Raw genomic sequence first — 18,287 nt, 5'->3', positions numbered from 1 at the left:
AGAATATTGATAATTGTGTTTTTATTATGGCTTGCATTACCTTTAGACTAATTCGCTTCTACTTCAAGGAGAGTATAAAGATACAATATGAAGATATCCCCACAGCTTATCAGCCAATATACATACTCATGCTGAGAGGAAGAACTCTCAAGCTCAATGTTTCCACGTGTTGTTAAGAAAAAAAAAAACAGAAAGTACTCAATTATTATATCTAAGAAATATCCAATTGCTGTTGATAACAGCTGTCTCTGTGGATGTCTAACTGGTAAAATAAAATAAGATAATAAAAATTCTCACTTTACACTTCAGATGAGAGAGGCTTAGGGAAAGCTTTGGACAGAGCTTGTGAACATTAGTACTGTTTGTGTCTCCCTGTACTACTACCCTCCAGTTCAACTGAGGCTCACTCCCAGTGACTAAGTAGTTGTGCATAGCCTGCGTCATGCAATATTTCTCAGGGTGCTCTTTTCCCCTCAGTACTATAGAAAATGTTTTTCTTTTTAAAGTACAACATTCTTACGCTTTTTGGTTTGAAACTTAAAACCTAACGAGTGGGAGCTAATGCGGCTCGTAAATGGACCAGCTTTTCTTTATACAGGCTTTAAAAGGCTGGCTCCTATTCCTGCTATGGAAAAATAGGCTTCAGGCGCATGACTTCAAGTTTCAGTAGAGCTCTTACTACAGACCTACGAACACAGAATCCCTGTATCCGTCTCTCAGGAAATCCAAGCCCAAGAACCAAATCCAAGAACTAAATCACAGAATGAGCAGAGGTTTTAAGACCTCATTATATGGACCTCTATCATATTAAAGAAGTTCATACTCTGTTTGCTATCCGTGACAATCACTGCCACTGTTTCCTACCTTACCTACACTAACGGACTAGACTGAATATATGTATCTTTACTGCAACAAGAACGCACAGTGGAGATGAAAGGTTTACTCTGGTAACTAAATCTCTTGCTAAATTTCCACCACTCCAGACTTTTCAACAGAAGTTGATGAACAGAAGTTTAGCAAGTTATGAAGTTATGCATAGTAGTTGCATGTTTTTTAATTACATGGATGATAACTCTTCATCATCCCTGAGTCAACTACCTCAAAATTATGAATCATATGCAGCTTTCCCAGTAAGCACTATATAGTTTTCAGCTGCCAATTGTATTTCTGTACCAAAATTACAAAACAGCAACACCAGGAGATCCAATTGCTAATAAAGCAAATTATGGACTGTCCAATTTCTGTGGCATTCAAGTGTCTCTTGGCACAGAATGGAAACTAGACAACTGTGGTCATTTTGAAATGTAACCTTCTCTTCCGGATCTGAGGGGCAAAACTTCTCATCATTCCATGATTTCTAGAGTATCAAAAAAAAAAAATCACTCTTTTTGCAGAAAACCTTCTAAGGCTACTAAACTAAGCAAATACAAAGCCTTCATGAAATTCTGTTGCTCCTCCAAACAGATTTGAATTATGTTCTTGCCTTACAGCAACCTAGACAGACTTGTAGTTAGGCCATTTCTTGTGATTTCTGATAGTATAGATCGCTGTTTTGGGAAGCAGAAACCACTATTTTCTCAGAAGGTGATAGTCTCTCCACAGTTAAAACTTTGATAAAATAGCACATGGAGTTCAACACAAGTCACATGAGTGACGCCAGGAGCTGCTCTGCAAATCACAGGTCTGACAGCTGCAGAGATTAAGCACAACAGACCTGAGTGCCACTGCTGACTGCTGTCAAGGCAGCCATAGCATGACATGATGGTTGCTTTTATCAAAGTTTACTGAGTACTGTGATGAAGTAGTCTATCACATAGGAGTAAACTCGTGAAGTTAAAATAGCACCATCAGTTATCTTATAGACTAGCTTGTTGGGTACTTCCTTCTGCTGATAAAATATAGGCTCACAGAATCTGGACAGTGTACCTCCCACGTTTTTAAAAGGGATGAAGTTAGATTATGGCTGTGCAGTCAGACGCATAAGGGTTTATGCCAACAGCGCTTGAAGCACTGCCACTCATAGTTGACTCTGCTACATTTTTTCATGTAGTTAGCAGGCTCAGCAACAATCCAACTGCAGGACGGCACAGAGAACACACTGGGTAACTTCCATCTTTACTTAATGTCTTCAATGTTTTGCAGGCTGCTTAAGTGCAAATTACAGATCTACTGCTAATCAAGGATAAGCCCACCCCAGATAAAACTACACAACATTTCTGCCACTGGTAGATATGTCTACCTTGTTATGTTAGGTAGTGAAGAGGTCTCAGCAAATTTCCTAGAGGTACTTAAGAGAGCTAAATCAGGTAGTTTAGCACAAGTTTTGGAAACCCTGAATATTTTTAAAAACAAAAACACAAAACAAAACGAACTGCTTCCCCCACTAAAAGCTATAAATCGTCATGCAAAGACCACTGTAACAGGAGCCCACAACTTCAAGTGAAGTCCTAGCTAGTACTTGCCCTGACAATGCTTTTCAGATCAGTTCTTTTCTACAACAGTGTCACTGGAACAACTCTAGACACCTTTGAAGCTACAAGGCCAAGCCTCTGAGGCACTCATTCCCCTGAGTGAGTTTAGGTAATCCCATTTAATTATCTTCCAAGTAGCACTGACACAGAAATTACAAATTCATACTTTGAGAGATGTGGGATCCCTGCAAGATCTAGAAGCTACTGGAGTCTCTCATAGGGTTTACGATTACACTATTAACCATGTGAGTAAGATAAAGGGATACAATTTTTGCTATCTGACTTGCATGGAAGGCATTTCCTAGTATGCCTGCTGTCATGCATAGCAATTTCTTTAAAAATTTTGAAGTACAGAGATTTCTGTTGAAATGAATGCCTATTTCACCCAGAGATATGGAAGACAGAATTAGCAAAAGGTGTAGTGAAAAAGACTAGTCCTCAAAGTCATCCTATCATTCTTACTCTGAAGTCTCTTTTTCGCTTTTTCCTAATACAAGCAACAGACAAGATATCAGATAACCAATAACAAACAATATAAAATGGCTGCACAGTATGAATTACCACTACCTGAAAGGGATTACTTTGAACAAATATAACCACACATGATAAAAATAAGTGAAAATCAGATGCTTCATTTTGCCTTGCCTGGCTCCAATAACATCAAAGTCAGTTTTGAAAATCCTGACGTTCAGTTTTGAAAGTGTTTATACAAATCAAAGATTTCTGCTATGCAAAAAAAAGTATATGTCTTTATGTTATGTTTATAACAAGGCTTTTAAAGAAAATAGTTACAGGTATTCAACTGCAGACTTCAAAAGAAAAAAGATTACACATACAATACAAAAATACAAAAAATACTTTTCAGAACTTACAAACTCAAAAGTCTAAGTGGTAAGAGCTTTCTTAAAATAAAAAAAAATTACACTTGAAGATGCACTTTCCTTTCCGCACTCACAGGTTCAGTTTTAGCATGAAGAAAGGTTTTAAAGGCAGAATGAAAGCAATTAACATGAAATTCTACAACCAATTCCAGTCTGAAATGAATTTAACTGTAGACACTATCAGGTACTTGAACGTTAAAATAAACTTCATTTCTTTTTTCCCTCCCCGTTATTTTTGTTAACTATATTTTACCAGCAGATCTGGTAAGAGTTTTACAAATATGAAATCCAACTTAGACTGAAATTCAGACAGCCTTTCTAAGTTCGAATTCTTACAGCACTGTTCTGCAGTACGAAAGCTAGGAAGTTAAACTGACCAGACTAATGTCATTGCTCAAAATTATTGCAAAAGGCAGAAAGGCAGGAAAAGGTCTAGCTTTATTTCTGAAGTTGACACTTATTAGAATTATTAGCACTACAAATAATAATAAAAAACCCCAACCTGATAGTGTCCATTGAAGCCACAGGCATCAAGGCATTTTGTTTTAAATGGCAAGAGAGGGAAAGTGCATCTTAGAGTTTTTATACTTAAGCTGTGAGTTACTGATTTTTTTTTGGTGTGGCTTTTATTTCTTTTAGGCATAGTAAAGAGAAGTATTTCAACCAAACGGGAAGCTTAATGTACATCATCTTGTCTTTTTGGTGGTGGCTTTTAAATATCAATTATTACTGCCTTTAGTATTAGTCTCTATTTAATTCACAAGGAAATGCTAACAAGCACTACTCAATGCTAATGACTTAAGAGGAACACACTGAAAATACCTTGTTTAGGTTTACCTTTGTAGTGACATATTCCTTACAGGTTGTATCTAATATACAGACAAGACCCATTTCCTACAGCGAAACAGGCCACAGAATGTTACACACGCTACATGAAGTTTTAAACAAAACTAGAGCTAAGTTACCAGAGCCACTCAGAGCAACGTAATTCCTAGCTTGCAGAGACTTAACAAAATATGACTGTAGGGAAAAAAATTCCAGGCTTTTAATATTTCTGTTGTTTAAGTCTATATTCAAACTAATAGTCCAGTAACACTTCTAGCACAAAACAATGCTCACTTGCTTTAACAATATTCTCAGGAGCCAACTGTTTCTCCTGTAGCGAAGAGGGAGCCAGAAGTGAGAATGCGAAAGCATTCAACATTAACCTGATTAAAGAGACAGTAACCTTTTTCATCCACCTTAATAATCACTGACAAAAAAAAATTTCAAAAAAAATCTTGAAGAGGTACCACTCCAATTTCTTTATTATCTGTAACCTTTTGAAACTAATCACATGGAACTACAAAATTAGCAAATGCCTTGAAATCTGTATACAAAACATAAATTACCTCTAATTTCAAACTCAGTTATTAGTGTACCACTCAAATCTTAAAAAAGCGGCTCCAAAGATAGTCTTATACCATTCTTAAAAAAGGAAACTGTTCCTTTAATGTTACACCCTCCCCACCCCCCAAACACCCAAATCTCAATGCACATCACTTAGTTATTTTCGTGGTCATGAACATTTCCAAGATGAGATTTTATATTTCGTTCCCATAGCTTCTGGTTGTCAGAAAAACCATGCTTTCCTTTATTGAAGGAATTTGGTCCTGCTGAGGTTGGTGTATCCCTGTGAAGAGTAAAACAAGATTTGAGAAAGTCAAATTAACTATAGTGCTTCATTCCACTGAACAATTTCAAATCTAACCTGCCACTAGGAACAAGCAACTACTGCATCTTCCTTTCTTTAAGTAAGGAAGTACATACATCAGGAGTCTTCACTACTGGTAACTATTACTGGCCACAGAACTGGCCCTTCTGCAGTACAACACAACAGAGTGACAAGACAGGGCAGCAGAAGAGGTGCAAGTGGCAGAAACTGTTGTTACCTGTAAAGTATCTGTCATAAGGACTAAAAAACTGGGGATCCAAATCAGTTATTGGGAAAAATGAAACAAAAAGCTGACCAGCAGTGAGCCTTCAGGGGACTGACTTTAATAGTAGTCTGTTATGATAAACATCTTTTGATAAACATCAAAATTCAATCCTCACTTAAGTGAGTTCTCCTTTAAAAATGCCCCCATGTATTTTATTTTTTAGGCCTACATTGTTTCAAAATCATATCAGTAAGAGAAACATACATTTGTTTCAAAAATAAATAAGCTATTCTATGCCTTTCTGAAAGAGGCAAGTCCAATCTTCATCATGCATGGAGGTTTAAAAATCTGAGCACACTATCCTACTTCAGGGCAATTTATAAAATGAGTACTAGAAAAATATAAAATTTAGCAACAAGCAGGAAGATTTCCAATTTTCTTCTTGAAAAAATAAGTAAACAGACATTTCTCTTCCTATATTTCTAAACCAACTGCAAGATCTGACCTGAGCTGGAGAAGATATTCTCATGTGCTCACCCTACTTCAAACCATAGTTAAAAGCTGACTCACCTTCCAATGTTCTTCATACGCATCTTGGCTTCTGGAGGCATTTCTTCTGGTTCACTCTACAGAGAGAAAAACAGTTTACAGCACAGCTAGTCACTATTCGTATGAATGTTCCAAAAAATTGACAAGATTAAAAATATGGAGTTCTGCCCTCCAGAAAAGCAAAGTGATTTAGGAAAAATACAAGTTCCAAAAGGTTATAAAAAGAAACAAATATAAGTTCCTTTGTTCATCTCTGTGATAAGAAGGAGCTGACAAAGTCTGGCTCAAGTGTAAAAACTCCGAAGCAGAGAAGCAGGGTATTTCATAGCCTTCAAGAAATATACTTGGCATATGGCAAGAATCCAGCAGTTTTTCTTGTTGGCCTGAATTGTCATGCAGTACTTGCAGTAACACAACCATAATATATTTAGCAAACCACGAGGAACATAACCTCTGTTCACCTCACCTTTATTAACCCCAGAGAAAGCAACCGTTAATTCAAATGAGATAGCCTATCTCATTTTCAGGGAAAAGTTATCATCCTGCTTAATGATTTCTTGAACCATCACAGACCTACAAAATTGTACATTTTTTAAAAGAACCACACGAGAGTTTTCTAACATGAAAGTCACTGCCATTTATGTAAAGAAGCTTAAAAGGCCCACTCTCTCAGCCTAACTCTACCTGCACCAATGATACTTAAAGCTGCAACAACCACCATCTTATTACTCACATCCTCATCTTCATTGAAAGCTGCTGCTACAGAAAGGGTTTTTGGAGCGAGGGTTGGAACAGGCTCTTTAGGCTTCTGAAAGAGACAAAATGCACAAGTAAAATCAGCCTGCTAACTTAAAAAGAAAACAATTACACTTAGTATTTTAGATAACTTGGTAAAACAAAGTCAAGTATCTTCACTGAAACCAAGGAGGTAACAACCGGTAAAAGTGTCTCTGTTTGAACCATGCAAAAAGAGGCTTCCCTCTAACGAAACAGGAAAACAGCCACCCATTTGTGCAAGATATTCTCTGAAAAGCTAGCCAAACCTCTCATGTTACAATTCCCCACAGGCAAGTCTTAATTTCCAGCACACTGCAAGGATGCACAGCTGCTAGTGCATGACACAAACAATTAAATCAGAACCCAAATAAGTTGTAGTATTCAAAATTTGGCTACCTCACTGTTTCCATTATTCTATTCTTACCTATCATCTCCAGGAAGCTGAATATGTTTATTTTCTTGTCTTAATAACTTAATAACTTTCTGGCTTAAAGCAATCCAATACTTTTCAACTAGCATCAACATATACCATGCTACTGAGTATATAAGTAATATAAAGCTCCTCTAACAAGTATTACCAGTATTACTTTGATTCCAGGAAATACCTTCCTCTGTTTAGAGTGTATCAAGCTATCAAACTCAAAGCTGTTGTGTTATATATAATACAACAAAGACAGTGGTCTAAGTTACAGACCATGAAAAGATAAAGTGTTAAGCCATCAACAACAGCTTGCTTCCACAATACCAACAATCACCTAATGCAATTATGGACAGTACTTCCTCCCTTTTAACTTTATTGGTAATTACTTTGCCAACATCCATAGCTTGGATGCTGATACCAGCAGAGTCCTTGCAGTCTACAACTATTCCTGACCCATAGGGTATAATGCCTCAGTATTGTGCCATTTTTAAAGCATCGACCCCACAGGAAAGTATAATATACTAAAAGCGTAAAAGTGACCAAGAAGAAACACGATGGGTTGTATCACTCTAAAACCTGGTGCTCTGTCAGTCACTCACTGAATTCAGTGAGCCAGAAATCCTAAGCCAAATTTACTGCCACTGGAAATAGCTTTCTGCATGAGAAATCTGAGCTTGCTGTGGCTCAGAAGACAGCTTTGTCAACTTTTCCAAAGTCTGACCTGACCTGATTGAATATATACCCTAAAATGCTGCCAGCCCATACCTCCTTCCCATCTGAGAATAAGAGCAGTCTTTTCATCTTCTGTAGATCTGTAAAATGCTGGCACTGCAAGCGCAAGTCCTTCAGGCTTACAGTTTGAAATGGATCCAGACAAGAATTTATAATGTATCAATCACAGTGGTGTGTGGCAAGTATAAATGAACTGTATTAAACAAAGAGGCAGCATCTTGCTTGCCCATGTTACTAGAGTTCTATTTTTGTAAATAAAAATATCAGATTCATATCAGAAAAAGCACAAGGATAACTTGCACTGGACAATACAGGTAGATCAGGATCCTTAAAAATCTATAGTATGAAGTCTCATTTCTTGCATATTATTTAAATATTCTTGTCAAAAAAAAATCCTTAATCAAGGCTCAGACACCAATAGCTTAAATGACTCTCCTTGGTTCTACTAAAGAACAGTAAAGACAGAAAGTCATAGGAGAGAAAAAAAAAATCCCTTCTCCATGCAAAAATAAAATCTTTGGAGTGGTAGATGACCTATAAGACCATGGAGGGGAGTACTTTCTCTCATGTAGCTTTAAGCATCCTAAGCAGCAAAGCTCCTAGAATTCATTTCAAAGTAGCCTGAACAGTTTAATAGGTCTTCTAATTTCCCTCAGGAAATTATTCCAGTCTATCAAATCTCATCACAAAATTCTCCTGCATGTTCAAAGACTATCTACATTTAACTTCAATCAACAGTCTTACGCATCCTCAGACAATTCATCTGGCATTAATCACTTTCAAATACTTACACATGCATGACTAGGTGACCCTGCAATCCCTTCTTAAACTTGATCCAAGTTGCCTATATTTAATTCAAGGCTTTACTTCTGCAAGGAAGCATCCCCAAAGTACTTCCCCTTTGCCTCACTTTCCTTAAGATTTAAAGCCCTCAGATAACTTACATTTGCTCCTAGTTTGATGGATATTGCGGATGCCTTCTTTGTTGTCTGACTGCCTATGGAAAATCCAAACTTGGACATTTTGGCAGGAGCAGGCTTTGCAGTGAAGTCTTCAGCTTCTTCATTAGCTGCTCGTTTCTCTGCGCTGCGACTCGAACTTTCCCCTCCATTACTGGAAGAAACAGTCTTAGTTTTCACAGGTTTTTCTGCCTCTTCTTCAGGTCCTGGTGAAGTCGAAACAACTTACCAAGATGAGCTATTTTTACTGAGCAGATTGATGGGAGCAGCAACCTCATAAAGCATTATACTTTGGGTGCAATAGGTAAGGTGCTTTTAGTGACAGCAGTTTCCATCAGTGTATATTTAGTGGACAGCAAAACACAAAGAGCAGAAGAAACTGCAAGTATTCCATTACTTGTAAAGAACTTCTTGTATATGAGCCAGGAAAAGCATCTTGAAGCACCATTTCTTTACTTAGTACAGAAGTCAAAGTTCATGTAGTAAATTACATGTAGACGACTACACCTTTTTAGGGTTTAAGTTGTAATAAATAAGCTTTCATACTTGGAATTCCAATTCCAAACCTAGAGTAGATAAATCTAATTTAAAATTAATTCTACTAAATTAAAAAAAAAAAAAAAAAGAAGAAGAAAGAAAGAAAAAGAAAATAAAAGAAGTCCATGCCAGTCTCTAGGCTTGTCTGGCACAATTCTAAAAGCAAAGAAGTGACTACAGTGAGGCCGTCTGTCACAATGATGTTTCAAGTCACTGCTTGTCCACATCTCATCTTTATTAAAACTCTGCTTGAGGAAGGAATCAGCACTAGAAAAACATATATACAGATATATATAGATAGATTTCACCTTTTCTGGTTTTGTATATAATCATGGAAAACACAGTAGCTGAACAATGATTCACACAGTAGAATACTGAAATCACATTTTTGTTTCCTGTACACATGGCTTGTTCAGCTACACCAACGGACAAAGGTGTCCTTGAAAAACTTATTCTGAACATAGTAATATATTTCAGCAAAAAATACATTTCTCTGCTGCTGCAATAAGCAAACTACTGCAGCAGCAAAAGAGGAGAGAGAAAAAAAAAGCACACACTGGGGAAGGGACAGGAAAGCGTCCATCCTATAAGTCGAAGAAAGACTGTAGCTATGACTAGACCCTCACAGGAGGTGGCAAATTCTCGCACATAGCAAATTCAGACCACTGGGGAAGGACATTCTTCACACTGCCCCCTAACAGCAAAAAGTACTTAAATAAGGGAGAGCAGTGAGGGAGAAGTCAGTCTGAACTTGGGGTTGCCAAAATGGTGGCTTTGGGGAAGCAAATAACATCAGGAGAAAGAAAAACTAGACAAACGGGGAAATCTGCAAGAGAAAAATAGAAAAGTTTGTTCCAATTTAGCTGTTTTTCCTCAATTGCCTTAATTTTCAATTTAAGTACACAACTGCTCCATATTGCTTTTCTTCAAGCATCCATTCGCAGGACACACACTCCCTGTCCATCATTTAGATATATTTTACTGCCATTTCCCAATCAGAAGCATTGTCTTTACAAGAAAATATATCCTTTTTATCTCACTCCGCTATCACTTTATTATCACTCCTTTTGTTTATGTATTTTGTTTATTGTTATCTTTATCGAGATAACAATATGCAATCTCATCAGAAATTGATGTTATTCACCATTGAGAATAGAGTAGATCACAAAAATAAAAATAATAAAAAAAATAAGAACTCTAACACTAGTCTGCACCACTAGAAGTTTGACACAGAAAGTACAGACATTAAAGTGACAAAAGACTGAAAAGAAACAAAGTGACCTTGGACATTACTTGCTGTCTTAGCCTTGCAGACTGCTGTTCAGAAAACTATGCTATAAGAAGCAGTTTACAGCTAGTCCACAAAATTACATTACAAAGAATATTCAGTAAGAGTTTTAAGCTAGGTACACTGTAGCCTAGAAGGCAATTTGATCTTAACTAGCTCAGAAAGTTTTGGAACCATATGTCTAAAAATCGGTTTCTCAGTAAGATACAATAATCCTGGCAGTTGAGATCTCAGGGCACACTAGTCTGATGCAGATTCTACAGCTAATGTTAGCTTGAAACTAATGACTCTATCCTACAGTTTACATCTGTGACTATAAATTCTAGAATAGTGCTAAGCAAAACACAAAGCCTATCACAATCCAGATGTGACTGTGTCAACTCCATATCTACCTGTTTTCTCACCCTTCTCAACAAAACATGAAATAGTATCTCTCCTATCATCAGTGTGCAACAAAGTGCTACTTGTGCTAGACTCCACTCAGGACAAGATGTGGGCTGCTAGAAGAAATATCTTCCTTACAGAAAGAAATACATATATAGAACATCCATTTGAGGACTGAATAGCTCAAAAATTTGAATAGGTCTCTCCAACCTCACCGTCCAATGCATATGCATTTTTTAAGCACTGAGCTTCTTTGTCACATCTTAGAGATCTTAAGGAAGGCTTGAAAACTCAGCCATCAAACGTTCTTTCCATGAATCACAGTAACAAAAAGCTGTGTTGCTTCACAGAAGGGTTATTTATGTGGATATCAACAAGCTATGAAAGTGGACAATGCCCACTACCTAGATGGTGTAAGTGATAAGGAAGACTGATGGGAAAGGATTTCTTTTCCTCATAAGACCGTGACCACTGAGAAAACAGTATCTCAGCTAAGTTAACTTTACTTAAAAAAAAGGAAAAACACTAATTTTAGCAAAAGCTAAAGACTCTAAACTGTTTTCAAAAATAATCAGTGAAGAACACTTCTTTATGAGGGCCAATGTAACATAATTCATTAAGATTGTGTTCCAGCACACCAGACAGTGTGCAAGACATTATGGATGACTGACATACTGATATGATCCAATTATTGTATTATCAAAAAGGGGGGCAAAAAACCCCATAGCATCAGAGCTGAGAAACTTCCTCAAATCAAGTATTTCTGTACATATTTTAATGATTATCAGAATAAACACTCACCATTGAGATTTAATCTAATTGGTTTAGAGGCTTAATTTAATCTTCCAACAGATCAAAGAAACATCCTCTATTTCTAGCTACACTTAAAAAGGGAATGGAAAGTTTTATCCATATAAGGACACTATTTTCTCAAATTTAAGTCTGAAAAGGAGGCTCAGAGAAAAATATATAGTCAGAAATTTCAGGAGAACTGAGGATAAATAACACACAAGAATACAGGAACAATTATGACTAAGTCATAATATAAACAATGTAAAACTAGTTTTAAACTAAACAGAGAACTTTCAAATTACTGTTAAGCACTTTGAGCTCGACACTTAAAATGGCACGTGAGCAATATTCACTGTATCAGTACTGGGAAAGGCACCATAATTGTTAAAGCTGATCTTAAAGATATTTTTATTATACCGCCGCCAGCGGCAGCACTCAAATTCCTCTCAATACACCGCAGAAGCACTCGCTCCATATGTTTTAGAGCAGGAGAAATAACGCGTTTCCTTAGATAAGGAGCTGCTGGGTTAAGAAGGCCCCTGCAAGGCCGAGGCTAATCTGAGGGCCCTGGGCCCAGGCCTCGGCCCCCGCCACCCCCTCAGGCCCGGCCGCCCCTCTCCCCTCTAAGGGGGCCGCGGCGCGGCACAGCCCAGCCAGGAATGGCCACCCCAGGCACCCGCCACCCCCTGGGAGCAAGGCCCCAGCCCTCCCCCCCCGCGACTACGCGGCGAGAGGCGCTGCGAGTTCACCTCCTCCGGGCTGCGGCCGCTTCGCCTTCGGCCCCTCCGCTCTGCCGTCCGCCATTTTCCCCCGCCTCCGCCTCCCGCGCCGCGCATGCGCGCCGCCCCGCCGCGGCTCTAACACCTCCGGCTCCTCCCCCAACCATAGAAGATAGCAGGGAGTGGGACTAGAGCGACCAGGCCTGGCCGGACTTCTACGGCACAGCAGGAATGACGAAGACGGAAGTCTTGCGTGCGCACGGGAAGCAGTGAGGAGTAGGGCACCAGCGCTTCGAGCGAAGCCGGGATGACGGACTTCCGGCCAGGCCCGAGAGCTCCGCCCCCAACCCCTGTCTGGCCAATCACGGCGCGAAGGGCGCGCGAGGCAGCAGCCGTTGTTCCCTGGGGGGTGGGAGGGGAAGGGGGGCGCGAAATCGCCCTGGGGCAATTTCGGGAGTCTCTTCCCCCCCCCTCCCCCCGGGCCGTCCGCAAACCCTCTGCACCTGCAACCTCACGTTTACATTAATTTAAAAAAATCCAAGAGGCGCAGTGCATAAGCCACGCATCTTAAGAGGAGCACAATAATGGCTTAAACCTGTTTATACGTTGGTACCAGTGTGCATATTGGACCCAACGAGGGCAAAAGGAAAGCGGGGGTCGTCTCTGCTCTTACACTACGGGCAGCAGTTCTTTTAGATTGCACCTCCACTCCGAGCATCTCTTAAACAGCAGCCTAATCTGCTGGAGTATGTCCTGTAAGTCTTGCGCGTCCTACAAAGCAACATTTAGTGAACGCCAACGTGCGCTGATCTCAAGTGCTAATGATTCAAAAATCAACTTTTATATTCCACTAACAGCAGCTCGTGCAGAAGATGGCGTGCCAGAAGATTCTTTTAATAAAAAGTAGTTCATGTATCAGGAGATGCTGTTTATCCGACACAATAACTGGAGGCACATCCCAACAGCGTATGGCACCATGTCTTCTACCCATCGTACAAGGAAAAATAAAAGTTGCTGCTTAAACATCTGTGGCTGTATATTTACAGATACAGGCTTAGTTATTGTAACTAATTGCTCGGAGTGGTTCACAGATACTTCCTAGATATTGAAAAAAAATCTTAATATTTGAAATACTACCCTAGAATGAAGCTTTTAGTACTACTCAGCAACGTGTATCTCACATCATGCAAACCTCATTCCAAATCAGATATTCGTCATAGCCAAATGTCACAGCAAGTGATTTGCAGGAGGTAAAATTTAATATTAAAAGTTGTGCAATATTGTGCAATATAACCCTTTCAAATAAGTGCTTGTAATATGGAATGTGATCACCTATGGAAAATGGATCACCATCAACCCCCAGTATACTTGGAGTCTACTCTTCTAAATTATATTGCAGCTCCTAGTTTTTTGACATTTCAAGAAAATACTACCGGCTTCCTAGCAATCACAGAGAACAGATTCTAAATGCTTCAAAGATGCAGGAGACACTATACACGTTCCATGCTTTTGCTCAGCATTGTATTTCTTTCTCATTTAAGAAAATATACTGATTTGAAGCAGCACAGTGATCAACTAGATTAAAAAAAAGACTCAATTGCCCATGGAGAAAACTACTGTCTAGGCCACAAAGAAATTTTCTCCTAGCACTACTAAGGGCAGTGAGTCATATTTAAGAAAATGCCCTTTGTAATTGTACAGTCTAAACACAGACTTTTATGGGTAGACTGATCACTAACTGTGAGAAATACTAAGAGGCCTTCTGCTCCTGTAAGTATTTACTAAGACTGTTTATCATTGGAAAACTTCAAGCATTTTGGGATATCTACACTATAAAGGAATTAAAACCACAGGCATTCAGGGATAAATGTTTTTCACAAGAGCACCTAAGAATCTTTGGCAGGGTCTAGAAAATTTGGAAAACTCCTTCCTATGGACCAGGAACCAATTTGTGCCAGATGGGACAATACCCAGAAACAAACCATACAACTCCCACACCTCCCTAAACTCATGCTTAGCAGGTTTAAAGGATTTTTTTTTTAAGACAGTGTGTCAAAAGTCAGTTCATCTACGTTCCAAAAGAAGACTCAAGAACTAACAGGCAAAGGTCTTCTACTTGATTTTAGCTAACCTTTTAGAGTAAGAATGTAGATTGCTTCAGTTTGTAAACTCAAAGCACAGAAATATTCCTTAAAGAAAAAGCTAATTTGTTATGGTTCAGTTACAATCACTTGCGTCCCAATATGAATCAATGGAACATATTCATACTTTAATGGTTCAATTTACAGATCATAACATCTCATTTTTTTTCTTATTTAATTTCAATAAATCTGAGAATAAGATCATATGCAAACAGCTGGAATACTAAGGTTATTAAAAAAAATCCCTAACAACAGACAGCAGTCCTTTCAAACTTGACTAACAAAAGCAGGTGAACACAACTCCCAAAATCTAGAGAAACTCAAGTACTAAAGAGCAGTTTCTCTCTAAAATTCCTTCTCTTCCCAATCACTCTACTTCTGTGTTAGCTTCTTAGAGTAATTCTTTGCAAATTGCTTTCGTACTTCTTCCTGTCTCTTTCCAAGTTTAAGTGTGTTCATCAGATTTAAGGTTTTTTTCAGTTCATGCACAGACCTACCTACAAAGCCACAATATTTCCTTTTTGGAACAAATTCCAGAGCCTTCTTCCAGTCTCCAGTATCTTTCAGTGTTAATAAAATATGCATCATTTGGTCCAATGTGAGATTTTTGCCTCCTGTATTCCAAAGCAAGTACTTTTCTAGTGGAAGGCTGGCAGTCTCCAGTCCCAAACGTTTTGCTTGTGCTAAAGAAACTCCTGTTCTTATGCTTTTGTCAACCATTGACCCAATGATATAGACTTTATCATGATCGAATGTCTTCATGACTTTGGGAGAATCAGCTGTCAGATAGACAATCTTGTTCTTTGGAAAAATATTTGTATAGCACTGGTCTGTCACAGTGATAAGTAATTTGTCCCATGCTTCTCTGTAAAACTTGATAAATTCCCTATGATACTGGCTGTTGTCTTTGAGGTTACAGAAGTGAATGTGAAATGGATCCACAGATTTTCTATTACAACTTTCACTGAGTACTATTTGTCTAACTGTATTTGCTACTTCTCTGGGTGACATATCATTTTCAAAAGACATGTCAAATACTAGAGGTTGGCCAAAGACCATAGACTGAGCAGCTCTCCAATTATGTGTTTTTTCTATAGCATTGGCCCACAAACAGATGAATGAATTCCTTTTGATCTCATCACTTTTTGAAGCTTTCTCCTGGGTTTCTAGCCTTCTTTCCTTTTTCTCCTCCATCTTTCTTTTGTCATTTTTCTTGTAAAGCTCTTTTAGATGCAAGTACTTTAAATACTTCTTTTTAGATGACTTGGAAGAACATTCCATGAAAGTTTTTAGCTGTTCTTCACTGATATTTTCAGGAACTGATCTGCCAGCCAGTCTCCACATCTCCACAGTCTCACGTGCAGCAGCCAAAGTGGAAAGCTCCTTATGCTCAGACACTGTCTCATTGGCAACTTGCAATCCAGATTTCATTACCTTCTTCCACTCATCTAAATCTAGCTTTTCAGAGGGATTGTGTGAAGTGCTCTCCTTCAAGCAAGGTGATAAAATCAGAGGTCTACAGAGTGGAAATAAATCCTTTTTCATCCTATGTTGCACAACAAAGGGGAAGGCAGAACACCCGACAAAGTTTTTCAGAAGCATATTTACAGACTGCATACTTAAGACATACGCTGTGTCCCAACACTTATCTGCAAAACAGCAGTAAGATAAGAGGAGGGGAAGGAAGAAACTGTCAGTGGTCATACGGAAAATACAGATTTTTCACCCATAGTAACACTAGCAAACAGTAAGTTACTTCTTCAGGAATATAAGAAGTTTGTGTTTCCACTGTTATTTTCCTACTGTTCATAAATAAAAACAATATAGGTGGCACTGCTGTGAATTGACAAAGTTAGCTCTGCTGCTTAAAACAGCTGTACTTACTGCAATTCAAAGTAAGGTCACGCAATCATTAACTGAAATAGATCTCAGAAAATATTTATCTGTATCATATGGCAAATAAGAACCTTTGCATCAGAAGCAGGCATAATACCACATGGAGGCCAAAAATATTTTTACATCCAGCAGTGCCTACCTGACTTACCTATGCTATGAAAACACACGAGATACTTTATCTTGTAATAGGCTTTCTGGAGTATTTTTACATCTCAGAAGATCACATTTTTGCTTTTATCATTATATTCTGGGAAGCTTCCTTGGCACTTACACACCACAGATCACTGGAACTAATGGAACTACCAATGCCACAGTTTGCTAAGCCAACACTACAGCCCTGGGAGGCACTCATGCCCCTTCAGCTCAGCTCCCCCAGCAGCACAAGCATTCACATGGTCACAGGATGAACAAAACCAGAGAACTGGTCTTTGGGATAGTTAGCCCAGGAAAAAAAATAGTTATCATTCAATCCAAATTAGTTTCCACTTAGATTCACTGGACACATCTAGGAAAGAAATGGATATGAGGAATAAACAACTAGCATAGAAAGAGACAATCTTTTTTGCTAAATCGTTCATGAAACTGATGCTAGCACACAAAGCTAAGTATATGGACTGCATAGTCCAATTAATTCCACTGCAATGCACTTGTATTTAAATGCAAGTGGTTTACAGAAAAAAAGAAAAATACTAAAGAATGTTTAACATTTTCCTTGCCCCACAGAAATCTACTTACATAAATCAAATCAGTTTCAGTGCTCAAGAAAACATGATTTGATCAAAACATAACAATTAGTTCTGGATTTTAAAAAAATTAACTCATTATCTCCCCAAGAATTTACCACCTGAAAATAATGTGATTTACAGAAGACTAAGTTGAATCCAGTTTTGCTGTTTATATATACCTGCCCAGATAGGGAGTCATAAAAAAGAGAAGCAGCACATTACTGGCATAACTGGCACGCTTTTTAAGATATTGCAATTTGTCAAATTGATGATCAGCATTTAATTCGTTACTGTTATTAAAACAGCTGAATGAAAGTACATAATTGCATGAATTTAAGACAAAACTCAAAATAGAAACGCTACCTCAGAGACATTCATAATTTTATCTTAAAGTGCTAAAGTTACTGGCAAAGTTTATAACCAAAAAATGTATATATTGCCCAGCTCGGGGAAATCAAGGGATCATTTTTTAATTAGCTCATATTAGCATGGCTCCAATTAAGACAGTATTTAACAGACAGATTTATGCCATCAGAATACCTGATGGCAGCTTTCTAATAAAACCAGTTTACCTTTCAAGTTGTCCAAAACGCAGCAGACACGCTACCACGTCATCACTGCTGTCATCACTGCAAGAATGACTTCAAAAACCTCTGTGCAACGCCCGCACCTGTGGAACTAAAGACAGCTCTGCGACACTAGCTCTTAGCCGGAGGCTCCCCGACAACGTTCCAGCCCCCCAAAAGGTGGAACCGAACCGTTACAACCCTCACGAGGACGCCGTGGCACCACCCCACGCGGCCTCCCGGGACAGAGCGCCACAGGCCCCGAAAGGGCGCTCCCAAGGTCAGCGGGAGCCGCCGGCAGCAAGGCAGCTGGGCGCCCCGAGCTCCCCGCGTCGGGGGCTCCCCGGCAGCAGGAGCCAGACGGCAAGGAGCGGCTCTCCTCACCGGCCGCCGCGGCGCGTTGCGGCCACCCACCTGCCTGCGCTCTGGCCCGCGTGCTCCGCCCTGCCCTGCTCCCCGCCTCCTTCCGCCCAGGAGCGGAAGCGGGACGGGCGGACACTTCTCAGCGACGCACATGACTGGCAGCACCC

General features: G+C 39.1%; 2 protein-coding genes across 4 annotated transcripts; both read right to left on the bottom strand.

Moving 5' to 3' along the window:
• Positions 1 to 3,079: 3,079 nt before the first annotated feature.
• On the bottom strand, positions 3,080 to 12,687 carry PCNP (PEST proteolytic signal containing nuclear protein). Of its 2 annotated transcripts, none has more exons than XM_062596491.1 (5): positions 12,460 to 12,687; positions 8,695 to 8,863; positions 6,554 to 6,628; positions 5,842 to 5,897; positions 3,080 to 5,024 (listed from the first exon to the last, which is right to left on the bottom strand). In XM_062596491.1, the coding sequence occupies exons 1-5, from the start codon at positions 12,594 to 12,596 to the stop codon at positions 4,895 to 4,897; spliced, it is 567 nt and encodes a 188-aa protein (XP_062452475.1). In that variant the 5' UTR covers positions 12,597 to 12,687; the 3' UTR covers positions 3,080 to 4,894. The 2 variants fall into 2 exon arrangements, with proteins under 2 accessions (XP_062452475.1, XP_062452483.1); XM_062596499.1 differs by having other exon boundaries at positions 8,695 to 8,915; positions 12,460 to 12,555.
• Positions 12,688 to 14,673: 1,986 nt separating this feature from the next.
• TRMT10C (tRNA methyltransferase 10C, mitochondrial RNase P subunit) lies at positions 14,674 to 18,252 on the bottom strand. Of its 2 annotated transcripts, none has more exons than XM_062596481.1 (3): positions 18,172 to 18,252; positions 17,764 to 17,861; positions 14,674 to 16,219 (listed from the first exon to the last, which is right to left on the bottom strand). In XM_062596481.1, exon 3 carries the CDS (start codon positions 16,185 to 16,187, stop codon positions 14,943 to 14,945), a length of 1,245 nt encoding a protein of 414 aa, XP_062452465.1. In that variant the 5' UTR covers positions 16,188 to 16,219; positions 17,764 to 17,861; positions 18,172 to 18,252; the 3' UTR covers positions 14,674 to 14,942. The 2 variants fall into 2 exon arrangements, with proteins under 2 accessions (XP_062452465.1, XP_062452456.1); XM_062596472.1 differs by having other exon boundaries at positions 17,764 to 17,869; positions 18,172 to 18,241.
• Between the last annotated feature and the right edge of the window lie 35 nt (positions 18,253 to 18,287).

The sequence above is a fragment of the Rhea pennata genome, chromosome 1, assembly GCF_028389875.1.
Source record: "Rhea pennata isolate bPtePen1 chromosome 1, bPtePen1.pri, whole genome shotgun sequence".
NCBI classification, from domain to species: Eukaryota; Metazoa; Chordata; class Aves; order Rheiformes; family Rheidae; genus Rhea; species Rhea pennata.
Note: the sequence above shows the minus strand (reverse complement) of the source record. Positions and strands in the feature narration are given on the sequence as shown.